Source organism: Symphalangus syndactylus, chromosome 8 (assembly GCF_028878055.3).
Source record: "Symphalangus syndactylus isolate Jambi chromosome 8, NHGRI_mSymSyn1-v2.1_pri, whole genome shotgun sequence".
Taxonomy (NCBI): Eukaryota; Metazoa; Chordata; class Mammalia; order Primates; family Hylobatidae; genus Symphalangus; species Symphalangus syndactylus.
Window position 1 is genome coordinate 114,234,308 of NC_072430.2, and position 17,818 is coordinate 114,252,125.

General features: G+C 37.2%; 1 protein-coding gene across 23 annotated transcripts in view; it reads left to right on the forward strand.

The window, feature by feature from the left end:
• Positions 1 to 17,818, forward strand: part of MAP2 (microtubule associated protein 2) — a 303,981-nt gene that overhangs the window by 251,148 nt on the left and 35,015 nt on the right. For 6 of the 23 annotated variants that reach the window (XM_055290437.2, XM_055290438.2, XM_055290444.2 and 3 more), the window contains 3 exons: positions 11,377 to 15,102; positions 15,306 to 15,512; positions 15,684 to 15,818. The exons of 8 other annotated variants lie outside the window; for them this stretch is intronic. In XM_055290437.2, coding sequence (XP_055146412.1) covers positions 11,377 to 15,102; positions 15,306 to 15,512; positions 15,684 to 15,818 — 4,068 coding nt within the window. Of the gene's footprint in view, positions 1 to 9,372; positions 9,619 to 11,376; positions 15,103 to 15,305; positions 15,513 to 15,683; positions 15,819 to 17,818 lie in introns of all 23 variants that reach the window. 9 more of the 23 variants (XM_055290439.2, XM_055290440.2, XM_055290441.2 and 6 more) reach the window with 4 other exon arrangements.

Sequence of the window (17,818 nt, forward strand, 5' to 3'; positions counted from 1 at the left end):
TTATCAATGAAATCAACAGTTCCTTATGAAAGTGTCAGGAATTACCTCTGTTTTGCTCACTGTTATATTGCCAAGACCTTCCCCAGGGCCTGACTCATAGAAAATTTAATAAATATTAATGAATAAATGAAGAAGTTAATGAATGAATCTGATACTGAGAGCATTGAACTGGAAGCTAAGCTCATGATTCTTTCCTGTTGAGACCTGTTATTGTCCATGGATCTTTTTATGAACTTACTCAACATGGAATGTCATGTTAGCTTTTCAGTTCTCATTGATAAAACAGAAAGATGCCTTTGAAGAATTTTCATTCAGAATCTGAGATGAAGGCACTACTTAAAAGGAAACCATTACTGGTTCTCCGACTTAGGCCAGTTAACCTTTGTTTATTGTTTGAGAGTTACAGGAAAAGGCAGAGAAGAACTAAGGCTCCATTGTTGTTTCAACATTACTTAGTTTTCATATATTAAAACCAGAATTTTAAAAGTGTTTATTCATTTATTTTTCCTTTTTACTGTGTTAAAGACTGAAGAACATTTATTTTAAAAGACTTGTCTTTTTATCATTTGTAATTAGGTTCATTTAAAATATTCTTTGATTTCCTAAATACAAAAATTTGAATTAGTGAACCATATTATCACCTCTAATATAATTCTATTTTGTCACAGATTTATAAACCTAAATTTATTTTAGCAAGGTTTTTCTTTCTTAAATTGAGCCCTTTTTTTTTCCAATTTACTGCCTGAAATAATAAACAAACTAAATTTTTCTGAGGAATAAAAGAAACTTTGGGGATAATAATCAGTTCATAGCAGCCACTGATTATTAGTTAATGTGATTTAATCTTGTAATTTATAGGTTTGAAAAGTTCCTTTTGACCTTATGTTTATCCATTCACTGGGCACATATTTATTGAGCCCTACAATGTTCCAGGTACTCTTCAAATTCTGAGTATATACTAGTGAACAAAACAGACATGATCCCTGCTTTTAAAGAGTACACTATAGCCGGTAATCCCAGCACTTTGGGAGGCCAAGGCGGGCGGATCACTTGAGGTCGGGAGTTCAAGATCAGCCTGGCCAATATGGTGAAACCCCGTCTCTACTAAAAATACAAAAATTAGCCAGGCATGGTGGCGCACGCCTATAATCCCAGCTACTCGGGAGGCTGAGGCAGGAGAATCACTTGAACCCAGAAGGCGGAGGTTGCAGTGAGCCAAGATGGTGCCATTACACTCTAGCCTGGTGACATAGCGAGACTCCATCTCAAAATAAATAAATAAATAGTACACTATCTAGTGGAGAACAGAAATCCAATAAATAAGCTTACCAATAATTTCAAATTGGATTAGCATTGAAAAGGAAAAGAATAGGGAGCTTTAAAATATTACAAGAGAAACCTTATTTTATTGGGTGGTGAGGGGATGGCTAAGTAGCTGAGACCAGTAGCATGAGGAGGAAGTGTTGGCCAAACAAAGATAGAAAAAAGCACAAGGGCACTCAGGTGCCCAAGAAGATGAAGTGACCCAAGAACTGAAGGGGGTCCGTGGCTGATGGGTAGTGAGAAAGAGTAGAGCAGTGGAGGAGTGTGAGAGTAAGCAATGGTCAGCTGGGGTCAGTGGCCTAGATTTCACTCTGAATGCAGCAGGAAGCCTGACATGACCCTTGTACCTCCTTCAGGCCGTGGAAAATGTTTTTAAGCTCCTACTTAAAGCTTTTCAAGCATCAGAGAATCCTCTTAACCCAGAGAGGGATATGATGTTGACAGAGTAGGTTTACTCCAAAAGTCGGCTTGAGGTCAAGTCATTTAATCTTCCTACTCTATATGGGATTTGGAACAGAAGGGGAAGAAGCAGAGTCCTCCCATCCATCTGAGAATTCACCCAGGCTGCTTCCTGTAGGGTAATATGATGGATATAATGAAAACATAAATAAATAAAATGTAGAATCACCTTCACATTTTGGTAACTTAGGTGTCAACTTTCCAGAGTTCCCTAATATTTTAGAATTACTTTCTTCAAGCTGTTTCAAGATATTCAAGGAAAATACCAACTAACCTCTTATTGAAAGTAATTCAAAGTTATTTTCAAGCCAAACTTGTATTTTTAACTTTTTAGGTATTGAACTATCTGAAGTTCTGATTATTTGCTTTTAAAAGTATAACCATTTTTTGAGTTTTAAGAAAAATAGATGTATATATTTTATAAACTCTACCTCTATAAAGACCAGATAATATTCTCACCTTAAATATGTAAAAGATTTGTGGTCTAGACAAACTACTGCTTCTCTTTTATGTTAAGCCACACTTAAGTAATATACACGTATTTTTTAAGTTTAGTTTTGTCAGAAAATAAATCAGTGACAAGTCACAAGACAGGATTGAACTGTTCAGTTTTTCAAACCAAGTAGTTTGTAAATACTCAGCCCAAATTCCACCAGTATATTGCTTATAGCAGGTCAGGTGGAAAGGGAGCAGGTGGATTTTTTTGCCTTATCTAGGGGATTATTTACCCTCCGTGATACCCTCAAAGCAACTTTAATCTGAGGGTATAGTGACTGCTGCAATCTGATCCTTTTATACAAATGGAAGAAAGCTCTTTTGTTAGATTAATTCAGCGATTTTGAGGATACACTTTCTTTTTATTAATTATCAAACTTTTTAAAGCTGTTCTTTCCCAAAGGGGAAACATGAAAGCTTCCACTAAAAATAATTTAAGACGTTAATTACTATCATTTATGAATATTTATTATAATTAATGTAATATCAGTAATTCCCAGGATATGTGCTTATTCTAGAAAACATTTACAAGGGATTTTGATGAAAAAAATGAAACAAGCTGCACACTTAGAAAAGGATCTACGGTACAGTAAACCAAAACTGTACCGATTGTGATGTTTTCAAATTAACCTCCTTTTTCTTTTTGGCCTAATCATAATAGTTGTCATTTGGACTGAGCTATTAGAATTTGGAAGGCTGTGAAGGTATGGAATAATCTGAACACAGAACCAGGATTCTTTCTGCCCTTTTAGGTTTGCTCCAGAATTCTAGGGTGGTGTTTTCCTGTGTCATGGATGTGGTGACCTAATTGTCGCTCATCTGAAAGTAGTTTTCTCTTTATGTCATTCTGGGGCAGCAGTAACAGTCAGCAGACTGAGAAGTCCTCAGTCAAAAGCTGGCAGAATGGAAAGGGCTTGGAAATGGTGGAGAACAATGTAAGTGCGGCCAGCAGCCATCAACCATATGCTGTGATGCCACAACAAGAAAAAAGTACCGAATCACTAACATTCCACAAGATGTAGTCTCCAAAGGAGGCTGGCATACCAAGGCTGGGTTTTACATGGCAAGCCTTACATTAGCCCAGTGGAAATTTTCAAATGCTTTATTAAAAAAAAAAAGTTTCAATGAAAGCAAACTAGGGAAACTTTATTCCTCCATTGAAACCAGGTAAGCTTTATTTTTGAAGATTATAATTATGCAGAAAACTATGCAAAAGTCCAAGGTGTATAAACTTACCCTGTTTTTAGCATAACACGTGATTAAATGAAATAGAATATTCTGTGGCAAAAGCGGAGTCCCCAGAATCATGCACACTTCTAGTAAAAGGATGCATGCATTCAATCCTGACCTCAAACAGCAAACTAACTGTTGTGAAATAAATTTAATTTTTCATGTATCTCTCAACTCCAACTTTGATGTGCTAAATGAGAGGAAAGAACAGAGGTACCTGACAACTTGTCTGAGTACACTGAAGACACATATGCTAAGATGTATGGAGTCAGACATTGTGCTTGGCATTTTCACAGATATCTTCTCATTTAATCCTCCCAGCAACCCACAGAGATAGACAATATTCATTTCCACTCCTTTGCCCAAAATGTCATGGTTTATGTCTGGAGAAGTGGCTTGTCCAGAATGCAAATCCAAATCTAAATTCTGCAATCACAGTTGCACTACATCCCTAAAGCTGTTTCTTATCAAGGTTCTTACTGTGAGACTATGGAAGTAAATTATCTTCAAATGAGAGTTATTTGTTACAAGCTACTATACTAATTTCCTTTAAGAAAAAAAAGTTTACAAATAAATATTCCATTTATTATTTATTTATTTAAAATTATTATGTCTTCCATCTCCATTGGGAGTGATCCAGATGCACCTGCCATACACAACACCATAAGCAATGAGAATCTAATGTCTTCTGTCATTATCATTAGAATCAAGTGCCCTGTTTGGCTTAGCCCTCCCTGGTCCCCATAAAGCGTAGCTTCCCTGGCATATCTCTAGAGCTTGTAACATAGATGGACTTTAGGCTGATACATCTTAAACAGAGACTTAGAGTACAGACAGCTTACAGTACCAAGAGAAGATTGGACTTTGCCAGACACTCTTTTTGAAGTTGCCTTGGTCCCAGGCCAAATACTACAAAGAAGCTACTTTTTCCACTAGAGCTTTCAAAATTTGTGTTGTTCTTTTTGTTGTTTCCTGATTAGAGTGAAAGTTTTCAGAACAGAAAATACCATTTGCCATTTTTTTTTAATGCCATAGATCGGTAGCAAGGCTCTGGACTGTTTTTAAATTTTGGCACTTTCACAAAGAACAATGACAACAAGAAAGAGAGGGCCAGAATCTGCAAAAGGTTAAAACATCCAATGAGTATTGCCTTTACTCTCAGCTTGAAATTCTTTAGTTTTATACTATAGTCTGATGTACCCCCCAGAAAATAAATGTTGAAAAGCAGAGAGGAACATATCCCATTTTCATTTATTGGTCATGAAAGTACCCTACTGAACATATTAGGAGTTTTAGAAGTAACTTGCATACATGGGGAGTTTACAGCCCCAGAGATCCACTGAGAGAAATATGAATGGCTAGGACATGTGACAAGCCCGGGCTATGATTCAGTCAGTGTTGTAGGCCAGATCTTGGACAATTATCTGCTCAGCTGCAAAATCGTGCCGAGTTGAACTAAGAATATCAAACGTTATTTTAGGCTTCTGCTATCCCATGATATAAAAAGCATTGTGGCTGAGAAAGTTCTGAGCATCCATCCAGAAACATCTTCCATGGAACAATCAGTAAATAATGTGCTTGAAAGATTAAATGTATTTTCTCTACAAAATGTTATTTTAGTATCCTCATGATTTCAGTCTTATTTCTAGTTGTCAGCACTTGGTTGCCAAAAATAAGTTACTGTCCTAAAAATACAGTATATTTGCAAATTAATGCTATAATTTTGTCTTCTTAAAATCTGATATAAATAAAAACTGTACAGATAGATACTATAGATTTTGTTCTCATTATTGAGAGTCATGAAATTTTAAATTGATTTCTCAATATAAGTAAATAAATAGTGATTAGCAAATTTAGCAACCACTACATAGGCCTGAGATGTAATGTCTGTACCACATCAGAAGCCAAGTGCTCATTGAGTTATACAAGAATCCAAATGCTAAGCAGACTGATCTACAGTTGTATATTTAAGGAGATATGTTTAAATAATGCAAATTTCCTGGGCAAGATAGAGGAAAGAACAGAAATGAGAGTAGTTACTTTAGCATTTCAATAAGAAATATGCAATAAGAGATTTGAAACATGAAAAACAGCCAAGAGCCAGTGGTACAAATGAAACTACATGGAATAAAGTCTTGATGAATCTGCAGCCGACTCTGCAGAAATTTTTAGCTAATTGTATCTCTAGTAAGCTTTCAGGAGGAAAACAAAACATAAGAACACAAGTTTATAATATTAGAGCCTTTCTTAAAACAGTATACTTTCAGTGTCCTGCAAATCAGAACCTGGTTTAAAATGATGCCCCTAGGTACTACATTAGCCTTAGCATCCTAAGAAAGAGCTATGCTGACTGCTTATTTCTTATTAAGGCAGGAAAGAGGAATAATGCATTGTAGATTTTTCTTAACAGGATTGAAATTAAAAATGACTTTCTGGTTAAAGTTATTAACTAGAATTAAATTAACCAAAACACTAACTACTTGTGCATCCTAGATAATTAAGGCTATGTGTTAAACAGGACTATTTTCTTCATAATCTTACAGGCATTAAATCCTAATAACTTTCTTCTTTTTTAACTTATAAATATATTGATATAAGCATGAGTAAGTAGTGTTAACCTTCATGAAATAATTTCCTCCAAAGAATGCATTTGTTTTGTAATGCTTTGTTTCTATTCCAATGTTTCCTTGGTTATTCTGACTTGTTTGAGAGCAATGTATAGATGATTTTTATTTTGCCACAGGGCTGTCAATGCTTTTGGTTCACTTAGATCAATGGCAAACTTGCTTAAGGGATAGGTGGAATTCAGCAGTTACTGAGGCATGAAACATTCACTGTCTCCCATCCTCCATCAGCTTGATCTTGCTAATTTCCCTTCATCCTGCTGTGCTGCTTCTGTGGCCCTTCCTGTCCTTGTGTAGGTGTTTGTCTCGTCCGTCTGATCTTGTGTCTGTGTTGTCCAGTTCTCCCTGCAGTTTCTTCCTATGTGTCTGTTTGTAGATGAAGGGGCTGAGGATCAAGTTGGTCCTCTACACAGGTTCCCCAGCCATGAACCTGCCATCAGCGGGGAGAGGCGTAGACTCCTAGCCCCCTCCATCTCAGTGTCTGTGCCTGATGATGACCCTTGCAGTTCCGATGAGGAGTACTATGAGCATCCTTTGTTCAGCTCAGAATGGACCACCTCTAGTGTGCTCCCCAGTGTCACAGCGCAGAGTGCAGAGGCCCACTTAGGCCAGGAGAAAGGTGAACCAAGCATGGTCCCCTTTTGCTCCTCCTCCCTGGCCTGCAGCTTTGACCACCTGCATCATGTTAAGCGTGCCTTAATACAGGGTGGGAGGGGCAGGAACCTGTTTTCTCTGCATGAAAGTGAAGTTCCTGTATAAGTTGAATCTATCCAAATGCCTTAACAATTTATATAAAAGAAGCCTCACTGGAGGCATGTGAGCACTTCCTTTTTCTGTATCATTGCTTCTGAGAAGGAAGAAAAAAAAAGAGAGAGAGAGAGAGAGAAGCAAAAAAATATTCTATTAAAGTATGACTTCTTTCTGCTCCCTGCCAATAATCAGCTGGGAAAGAACATATTCTTTACCCAAACCAAACAAGGTGACTCTGAATATAATTTTTTTCCTCCTTAGACACATAATATTATTATTAAATAGCATCTTTAAATAGCATCTTTAAATAGCATTAGCTTTCTTTTTAGTGCTATATTAATATGATAGATCTTTAAAAGAGAAAGTATGAAGAATCTGTTTAGCGCAGAATAAATGTTATGGAAACAATTTATTTCCCCATATCATGTAATCATCTACAGAAACTACAGAGGCTTCCCCAGGTGACTAAATCTTGGCCCACATCAGTAGAGCTGGACTAAAATGAAAGAAATGATTCAAAGCGTGTGTCATTCTAGCCTTATAAAGCTGGGAGACTCAAGTGTAGAATTGGTTATCGTGAGGATAAAATAAGTAGGTGATGAGCTGCAATATGTCTCATTCTAACTAGGTAGTTTTGGTAAAGAAAAAAAAGATACAGCTAAATATATTTTTGCTTAGGCGAAGAGTTTATTTCCAAAAGGGACAATATTTAATATGAAAGCAGATAGTTCTAAAGCAATAAGGAATAAGCTTACAGCTCACCAGCTACAGTCATCATAATAAGCGTCTTCAAGGACCCTTTTGGAAACAGAACACCAATAGCTCAGGCTCTCTGATAAAGAAATATAACCCCTATTAAGTGAAACGAAGTTCTTCTAAACTAAATTTCTAAAATATGTGAGTTTTTAAATTAGGAACAATTGTAGTGGAAATAAATATGATTTATACTAAATGAGAAAATGAAAAGCTAAAAAGCTACATGGATTTGAAAACATGTAAATTAACTTGATTAGACTTTATCCAAAAAGGTAACGTTATAATGCATTATATTAAAATTCTTTTAACTGTAATCAAAATCTATGGCATTGTAAAAATTTTCTTAAAATAACAAGTTAGAATTTAAATTTTTAAAATGCTACTTAAAATGCCATAATTAAATTACAAAACTAAAAATGAGTGCTAAATGTGAAGAGATAGATAACGTAGATTTTTTTCTCTCTCTTTCTCTCTGAGGATATTAATATTTCTAAAAAAAAAAAAAAGAAATTCCTTTTCCTTGTATCTGTAGTCTTTCCCTCAGGGCCGTTTAAACAATGCACAACTATTTCATAAGAATTTCGTAAGAATCTTCCATTTACAAAACTATAAAACAGCTCATATATTTCTCTCCAATTCCTTAAGTAACAAAATGGGATTTACTTATTTTTACTGACATTTTAAGTGTAAATGAGAAACAAATTAGTGCAATAACTCATGAACTTTAAAAGTTTATCTTTACATCTTAAATGTTAACTTTTTATGTGATATACATGGTTTGGGGGGTGGTTATTTTGGCTGTTTGATTGCCACTCAGTTATCTTTCCTTGGTGATTTTGTTTTGAATTACAGAAATAAGACTTGATTACTAATGTGCATATTTTTTCTTTAGTGTCAAAGAGAATTATACATGAACTACATTACTGATATTTCAGGGAGTTAAACAATATGATAATAGTCGTGTCCCAGACGTAGACTTTTGTGAACAGATTTAAATTTAACCTTGACCTTGTTTTTAACATATTTTATTTTACTTAATTTTTGAACATGTTCATTTTCTGCAACATCATACAATGCAGTGAAGCTAACATAACTTGACTTAGGTAGTCCCTTACCTTGGAAATGCTAAATAAATTATATTTTAAGTAAATTTGGTGGACTTTTTGATAAAGCTGTTAAGGTAGTTGGTTGGATATTCTTTTGAGGCAAGGCTTTTTTTATTCCCAAAGATTTATTTAGCAAAATTTGCACATTTTAAATAAAGCAGCTGGGAATTCTTATGTAGGGGCTTCCTGCATTGGCAAAAACAGCACATGTCTAACAAATTTAAAGGCTTTTTTTTTTTCAGTACATCAGTACATCCATCTTTTCACAACCATCTGTTATCCGGCAGCACCATCTCTTATTTCCAGCAAGCTTTCTACATGCGTGCAACTTACTGCCGTTTCCAATAAGGGTAATCAATCAATACAACCCTTTCAGCTCTCAAACTTTAAAATAAATTGCCTTTTAATGAGACTTTAAAAGTCATCACTATTAGCAGATTATACATCATAGTTTTCCAACCAGTACATAATGTATGTTGCATTAGAATATTAATTTGTTTACCCCAAAAAAACAGCTGAGGTCTTCATGAGGTCATTCTAATGGAGCTGAAAGTGTTCCTTTAGTAATATTTCTGTCGTTTCGTGTATTGTTCTGTGGTCATGATGTCAACATCTTTTTCATCCCTAAGAAGAAGAAACGCTAGAGAGTCGGATGGCTGAGGAAGAGAAACCTGCTGCTCTTCCTGAGAAAGAGTGTGGGGCTGCTAAGTCCTCAGACCAACCCAAGGGCCTCAGTAAGGGCCAAATGGAGTCTAGTGCGGAGGCCCAAATAGTTCCCGAAGAGAGTGCCCTGGCAAGGGCCCCACATGAGAAAAGTGTAAAAGAGGTCAAGGAGGTGTCTCCAGAAGTAAAAACCCCTTCCTCTGCTGGGGAAGGTGTGTCTTTCTCAGGATTTGCATGTGTTTTGTTGCAAATGATCTCTCCAGTGGCTTACCAACCTGATGCCTTTCCAACACTATTTCACTGTTTCATCGCTGGGTCTTACGATAACAAGTCCACTGTTGTAGGCTTAATGTGCAGAGAGTGTGGCTTGCGCAAGTGCCGTGTGGCAGCTGGTTTTCCAGTGCTGCAGCTGATTCCTGGTTTTCCTTTGCCATGATACAATACGCTTTGCAGCCAGGCTGATGATGCTATGTGAGCTTCTTTTTTTATTTTTTTTACCCGCCCCCCTCATCTCAAATGTTTGCCAGTCACATTGCTAATACATGTGTATTTTTGTTTTTATTTTGGGGACAGCAATTCATATGCTTTTATTTCAAATCGTACAGTTGGATTTTGGCACATAGAGGCTTAAATGGTGGAATCGTTTTTGTTTGCAACCAAAATGTGCTATATTTTTTATGCTTCAATGAATACTGGTTTGATTTTCTTGAGCTCCTGCTGATGCTTCTCGTATCATTTTCTCCCCATGGCAGCCAGCCCTTCTGATCATCCCCATATCTCTTGAGTTTTCATTCATCTAACCTTTATTAGAAGTTCATAAAGTATTTTTTTCTATTGTTACAACAGGACACATAAGTATATAAGGTAATGATGATCCATACACTTGCTCTTTTAGGGATGGTTGAATTTTATTATTTTTCCCCAAATCTTTTCCAGATAACTACATTTAGCTCTAATGACCACGGTAAAATACTTTTGACCTTAAAACACAAGTGGGACAATAAAACCTTTTGGATTGTAGAATAAATAAAAGTAAAAATGTGTTATCTAATTTCCGTGAAGCACCTTTAAAGCCAATACTGGCCAATGCTTCACCAGTTGGTCATGCTCCAGTGATTGAGGTCATGACCATGGAAATAAAGTTATTTCAATAGTTGACTCTTTTGAAAAGTTTGTTACTCACATGACTTCCCAGTATCAACAGTGTAATTCAGATTTTCTTATATCTACTGTACAGACTAAGTAATGATTAGGAATTTAAATTTTTAAATATGTGATAGAAACTGGCTTGTAAATTCTTAAGTCATATCATATAAAATTGATAGCAAGTATTTACTTATATTTCTGAAATTTACCCTCAGATGAATTCTAAAAATTTATGCCAGTAATCTGTGGATGCCTAAAGAATTGGCCCTGACATTTGTTGATCAAGTTAACTGCAACTATTAACATTATATCATTGTGTATTACTTGGCTCTCTGCCTATAGCCTACCAATTCATTTTTAAATGATAAAACCAATGAAAATGTTCAGTAGAAATCAATTCTTATCTATATTTAGTTCTTACTATATATTCTTGTGTACCCTAACATTAGCTGCTTAGTCAATATTCATTAGCTTATAACTTTTATGTATAGAAGGCACATAAATTTGTTTCTTCTATAATACACATCACATAATGTTTAGGAGAGACCAACAAAAGAAAAAAAGAGAAAAGAATATCCAGAAATATACTGCTCTTAGAATTCCTTTGCACATTAATTTACAACCAAAGTTCATTTTAGTAATAGTACACATATATCTCAGTCCTGACCTTTTCATATTGACTTTTACATGGGTAGCATGCTTGCATGTTCCATAATTTTTGTTTTTATTCTACCATTCATTTATCACTTCAAAATATAATTTTAAGCTTATTTCCTGAACGCACTTGCCTATTATTTGTTTAAAAATCAACCCGATTACTTCAGATTTACTTACAGCCTCGAAGATGGAGTTCCATGATCAGCAGGAATTGACTCCCTCTGCAGATGAGCCTTCAGACAAGAAGGAAAAGGAGTCAGAGAAGCAAAGTAAGCCTGGTGAAGACCTTAAACATGCTGCCTTAGTTTCTCAGCCAGAGACAACTAAAACTTACCCTGATAAAAAGGACATGCAAGGCACAGAAGAAGAAAAAGCACCCCCAGCTTTGTTTGGGCACACTCTTGTTGCCAGCCTGGAAGACATGAAACAGAAGACAGAACCAAGCCTTGTAGTACCTGGCATTGACCTCCCTAAAGAGCCTCCAACTCCAAAAGAACAAAAGGACTGGTTCATCGAAATGCCAACGGAAGCAAAAAAGGATGAGTGGGGTTTAGTTGCTCCAATATCTCCTGGCCCTCTGACTCCCATGAGGGAAAAAGACGTATTTGATGATATCCCAAAATGGGAAGGGAAACAATTTGATTCTCCCATGCCAAGTCCCTTTCAAGGTGGAAGCTTCACTCTTCCTTTAGATGTCATGAAGAATGAAATAGTTACAGAAACATTGCCCTTCATCCCTGCCTTTTTACAGCCAGATGACAAAAAATCTCTGCAACAAACCAGTGGCCCAGCTACTGCCAAAGATAGTTTTAAAATTGAAGAGCCCCATGAGGATAAACCTGACAAAACGGCAGAAGCACCACCCTCAGAGGCAATGACCTTACCCAAAGATGCTCACATTCCAGTTGTAGAAGAACATGTTACGGGGAAAGTTTTAGAGGAAGAAAAGGAGGCCATAAATCAAGAGACTGTGCAGCAAAAAGATAGTTTCACCCCCAGTGGACAGGAACCTATACTTAGTGAAAAGGAACCGGAGCTGAGGCTTGAAGAAAAAACCACCATTTCTGACAAAGAAGCTGTGCCAAAGGAGAGTAAACCCCGAAAACCTACAGATGAAGAAACAGGCATAATTCAGACCTCCACAGAGCACACTTTCTCAGAACAGAAAGACCAAGAGCCTACCACAGATATGTTGAAACAGGACTCATTCCCTGTAAGTTTGGAGCAAGCAGTTACAGATTCAGCCGTGACCTCTAAAACACTGGAGAAAGCCATGACCGAACCATCTGCATTAATTGAAAAGAGCTCAATTCAGGAACTTTTTGAAATGAGAGTTGATGACAAAGATAAGATTGAAGGAGTTGGAGCTGCAATATCAGCTGAGCTTGATATGCCATTTTATGAAGATAAATCAGGAATGTCCAAGTACTTTGAAACATCTGCCTTGAAAGAAGAAGCAACAAAAAGCATTGAGCCAGGCAGTGATTACTATGAACTGAGTGACACTAGAGAAAGTGTCCATGAGTCTATTGATACCATGTCTCCCATGCATAAAAATGGTGACAAGGAGTTTCAAACAGGAAAAGAATCCCAGCCCAGTCCTCCAGCACAAGAAGCAGGATACAGCACTCTCGCACAGAGTTATCCATCAGATTTACCTGAAGAACCCAGTTCTCCTCAAGAAAGAATGTTCACTATTGATCCAAAAGTGTATGGAGAGAAAAGGGACCTCCACAGTAAGAATAAGGACGATTTGACCCTTAGCAGGAGTTTAGGACTTGGTGGTAGGTCTGCAATAGAACAAAGAAGCATGTCAATCAATTTGCCGATGTCTTGCCTAGATTCCATAGCCCTTGGATTTAACTTTGGTCGGGGACACGATCTTTCTCCTCTGGCTTCTGATATTCTAACCAACACTAGTGGAAGTATGGATGAAGGGGATGATTACCTTCCAGCCACCACACCTGCACTGGAGAAAGCCCCTTGCTTCCCTGTTGAAAGCAAAGAGGAAGAACAGATAGAGAAAGTAAAAGCTACTGGAGAAGAAAGTACTCAAGTGGAGACATCATGTGAGTCTCCTTTCCTAGCCAAAGATTTTTACAAAAATGGTAATGTCATGGCACCTGACCTGCCTGAAATGCTAGATCTGGCAGGCACAAGGTCAAGATTGGCTTCTGTGAGTGCAGATGCTGAGGTTGCCAGGAGGAAATCAGTCCCATCAGAGACTGTGGTTGAGGATAGTCGTACTGGCTTGCCCCCGGTAACTGATGAAAACCATGTCATTGTAAAAACAGACAGTCAGCTCGAAGACCTGGGCTACTGTGTGTTCAATAAATACACAGTCCCATTGCCATCACCTGTTCAAGACAGTGAGAATTTATCAGGGGAGAGTGGTTCCTTTTACGAAGGCACTGATGATAAAGTTCGAAGAGATTTGGCCACAGACCTTTCATTGATTGAAGTGAAACTGGCAGCAGCCGGAAGAGTCAAAGATGAGTTCAGTGTTGACAAAGAAGCATCTGCACATATCTCTGGTGACAAATCAGGACTGAGTAAGGAGTTTGACCAAGAGAAGAAAGCTAATGATAGGTTGGATACTGTACTAGAAAAGAGTGAAGAACATGCTGATTCAAAAGAACATGCCAAGAAAACTGAAGAGGCTGGTGATGAAGCAGAAACATTCGGATTAGGAGTAACCTATGAGCAAGCTTTGGCCAAAGATTTGTCAATACCAACAGATGCATCCTCCGAGAAAGCAGAGAAAGGTCTTAGTTCAGTGCCAGAGATAGCTGAGGTAGAACCACCCAAAAGAGTAGAACAAGGTCTGGATTTTGCTGTCCAGGGTCAACTAGATGTTAAAATTAGTGACTTTGGACAGATGGCTTCAGGGCTAAACATAGATGATGGAAGGGCAACAGAGCTAAAACTTGAGGCTACACAGGACATGACCCCCTCATCCAAAGCACCGCAGGAGGCAGATGCATTTATGGGTGTTGAGTCTGGCCACATGAAAGAAGGCACCAAAGTTAGTGAGACAGAAGTCAAAGAGAAGGTGGCCAAGCCTGACTTGGTGCACCAGGAGGCTGTAGACAAGGAGGAGTCCTATGAATCTAGTGGTGAGCATGAAAGTCTCACCATGGAGTCCTTGAAAGCTGATGAGGGCAAGAAGGAAACATCTCCAGAATCATCTCTAATTCAAGATGAGATTGCCGTCAAATTGTCAGTGGAAATACCTTGCCCACCTGCTGTTTCAGAGGCTGATTTAGCCACAGATGAGAGAGCTGATGTCCAGATGGAATTTATTCAGGGGCCAAAAGAAGAAAGCAAAGAGACCCCAGATATATCCATCACACCTTCTGATGTTGCAGAGCCATTGCATGAAGCAATCGTATCTGAACCAGCAGAGATTCAGAGTGAGGAAGAAGAGATAGAAGCCCAGGGAGAATATGATAAACTGCTCTTCCGCTCAGACACCCTTCAGATAACTGACCTGGGTGTCTCAGGTGCCAGGGAGGAATTTGTGGAGACTTGCCCAGGTGAACACAAAGGAGTGATTGAGTCTGTTGTGACCATCGAGGATGATTTCATCACTGTAGTGCAAACCACAACTGATGAAGGGGAGTCAGGGTCCCACAGCGTGCGTTTTGCAGCCCTAGAGCAGCCTGAGGTGGAAAGGAGACCATCTCCTCATGATGAAGAAGAGTTTGAAGTAGAAGAGGCAGCTGAAGCCCAGGCAGAACCCAGAGATGGTTCCCCAGAGGCTCCAGCTTCCCCTGAGAGAGAAGAGGTTGCACTTTCTGAATATAAGACAGAAACCTATGACGATTACAAAGATGAGACCACCATTGACGACTCCATCATGGACGCTGACAGCCTCTGGGTGGACACTCAAGGTGTGCATTATTATTATTATTATTTTTAATTTTCTTCTCACAACTCAAACACAATAACCTTATGGGAATTTTTTTTCACTTAAACATTTTAAAATACTTTATCTCTTTATTTTGCATTTTGTTAAATATACAAAGGATTTTGTACACTTGTTACTAATGTTTTCACTGTTGTTGTTGTTGTCATGATTTGCTTTGATCCACAGATGATGATAGGAGCATCATGACAGAACAGTTAGAAACTATTCCTAAAGAGGAGAAAGCTGAAAAGGAAGCTCGGAGATCATCTCTTGAGAAACATAGAAAAGAAAAGCCTTTTAAAACCGGGAGAGGCAGAATTTCCACTCCTGAAAGAAAAGTAGCTAAAAAGGAACCTAGCACAGTCTCCAGAGATGAAGTGAGAAGGAAAAAAGGTTCATTTAACAATCACTTCTTTAAAAATGTTTTTGAAGTAATTCATTATTACTTTTTTGCAGAAGAACTGCCTAACAGTGGTAACTAATTATTTATAAAATCTCGTTCGGTTTTGCTCCAAATGTTTATTTTTTCCTGATGGTATGCTTTTTGTGTTTTCTTATTCATAGCAGTTTATAAGAAGGCTGAACTTGCTAAAAAAACAGAAGTTCAGGCCCACTCTCCCTCCAGGAAATTCATTTTAAAACCTGCTATCAAATATACTAGACCAACTCATCTCTCCTGTGTTAAGCGGAAAACCACAGGTGACTGTTCAATTCTGCAATGTGACTGGCAAACATAGACATGTATTTTTTTTTTTAAATCTCATTACTGTAGCAGCTTCTTCATTTTGTTTTTCTTCCAAGAATCTCAGCAGTCATGAACAATTTTACTATTAAGTGTCTTGTATCATTATTCTTTTTTTCCCCCTCCTTACAGAAAAGGTCATGACCATCTGTTTCTTTGTCATGCTCAGACATAACAGTGCGTGATTGTATCTTGGCATTGTGCTCTAGTGTCACGTTCTGGGGATTCCTATTTTCATTCTGTGTGTTTGGTTAGACGATGGCGATGAATTTAACTGTGGTATGCATTCTCATTATTTTGCTTATTTATCTCTCTCATGCTTAAACCCATAAATATTTGTCCTATTTTCTACATTGATACTGCCAAATCTGTTACTGATGTTGATGAATTTATTGAAAACCACCAAGAATGTGTAGTGATTTAGATACTGAAAATGAAAAGCAAGCCAGAAAGTGAAATTGTGGTTTGCAAAATTACTATTACTTTGCTTTTGCTGAAAAAAAGAAGATAGAAAACAAAATTTTCTGGCAATTTTATCAGATTTTATTCTTCATATCCAAAATTAACGAGATTTTCACTCTACTGAACTACATCTCTTAGCTGACATTTTGTCATGGGGATTTCTTAAATATGTTGGATCCAAACTGCTTGACTTTTCTGTATAATTTAGTATTCGAAAATTTGAAGCTAAAACTCTTCCTTTTAGGAGGAACTTGTTAGAAATAAACTTCGGTTTATTTTTACTTTGCTACCTACTTTTTTTTTTTTTTTTTTTTTTTCCGAGACGGAGTCTCACTCTGTTGCCCAGGCTGGAGTGCAGTGGCACGACCTCGGCTCACTGAAACCTCCACCTCCCGGGTTCAAGCAGTTCTTCTGCCTCAGCCTCCCGAGTAGCTGGGATTACAGGTGTGCACCCAGCTAATTTTTTTTTTTTTTAGTAGAGACGGGGTTTCACCATCTAGGCCAGGCTGGTTTTGAACTTCTGACCTCGTGATCCACCTGCCTCGGCCTCCCAAAGTGCTGGGATTACAGGCATGAGCCACCGCACCCGGCCTGCTATCTACTTATTACTCTTCCTCAAATACATATTTTTTCGTAAGTTTATAAAACTGGTAAAACAAAGTAATGAAACAAGTTGGAAACCATCATAAAAGCCCCTACAAATATCTGTAATGCCAACTTTTTTCTAAATTTCAGGGCAAAGTATTTATTTTATATGTTTAATTATACTAGGATAATCTTACCTTACACTATATTTTATTTTAGCATTTATTAAGTGGCATGCTTGTAGTCTGCAAAATGACAGATTGCTAAATCGGAAAAGAATGTTTTTCTTTCCATTGTACATCATCAATGCCTCTATATAAATCTTTGGATGGTTTTAAAGGTTAAGAGGAACATTAGCCTTTGTGAGAAAGAGAAAATCAAAGTAATTGATGGTTTTATTTTAGCCATTGAAAATTCCAAGTATTTTGTATTTGTGTTCTTCATCTAGAAATCGTATCATGTGTTTTCCTTCAAAAACAAGAATCTAAGGCAGGATTTGAAAATAGAAGGCTTGTATATACGCACACCTTGATAAAGCTTCAGGATGAAGAATATCTCTGAAGCTAGGAGTTAGGAGTTAACATGACACACCTCAGTTCATTTTCTCAGGTTTTTAGCTTCATCAAACTTAGAACTTCATTAAACTTAATAGCAAATTAATAGCTTCATTAAACTTAGTAGCAAAATTGCTTGGGCAAGCAGAATCTCTTGATTTAGCATAAAAACTCTATAACCTACCTAAAAAGATGAAAGATGTCATCAGGATTGTGGAATTTTAGAGAAAATGTAAAATGGTTTAGTAAAGTGTTTGCATGTCATTGGTATTCAATTTACCACATTTAAAGTAAATTGTGTTTTTATTCATTCTTTGAAAGAAATTTAAAATCTTTGAACTAATTAAGATTTTCCT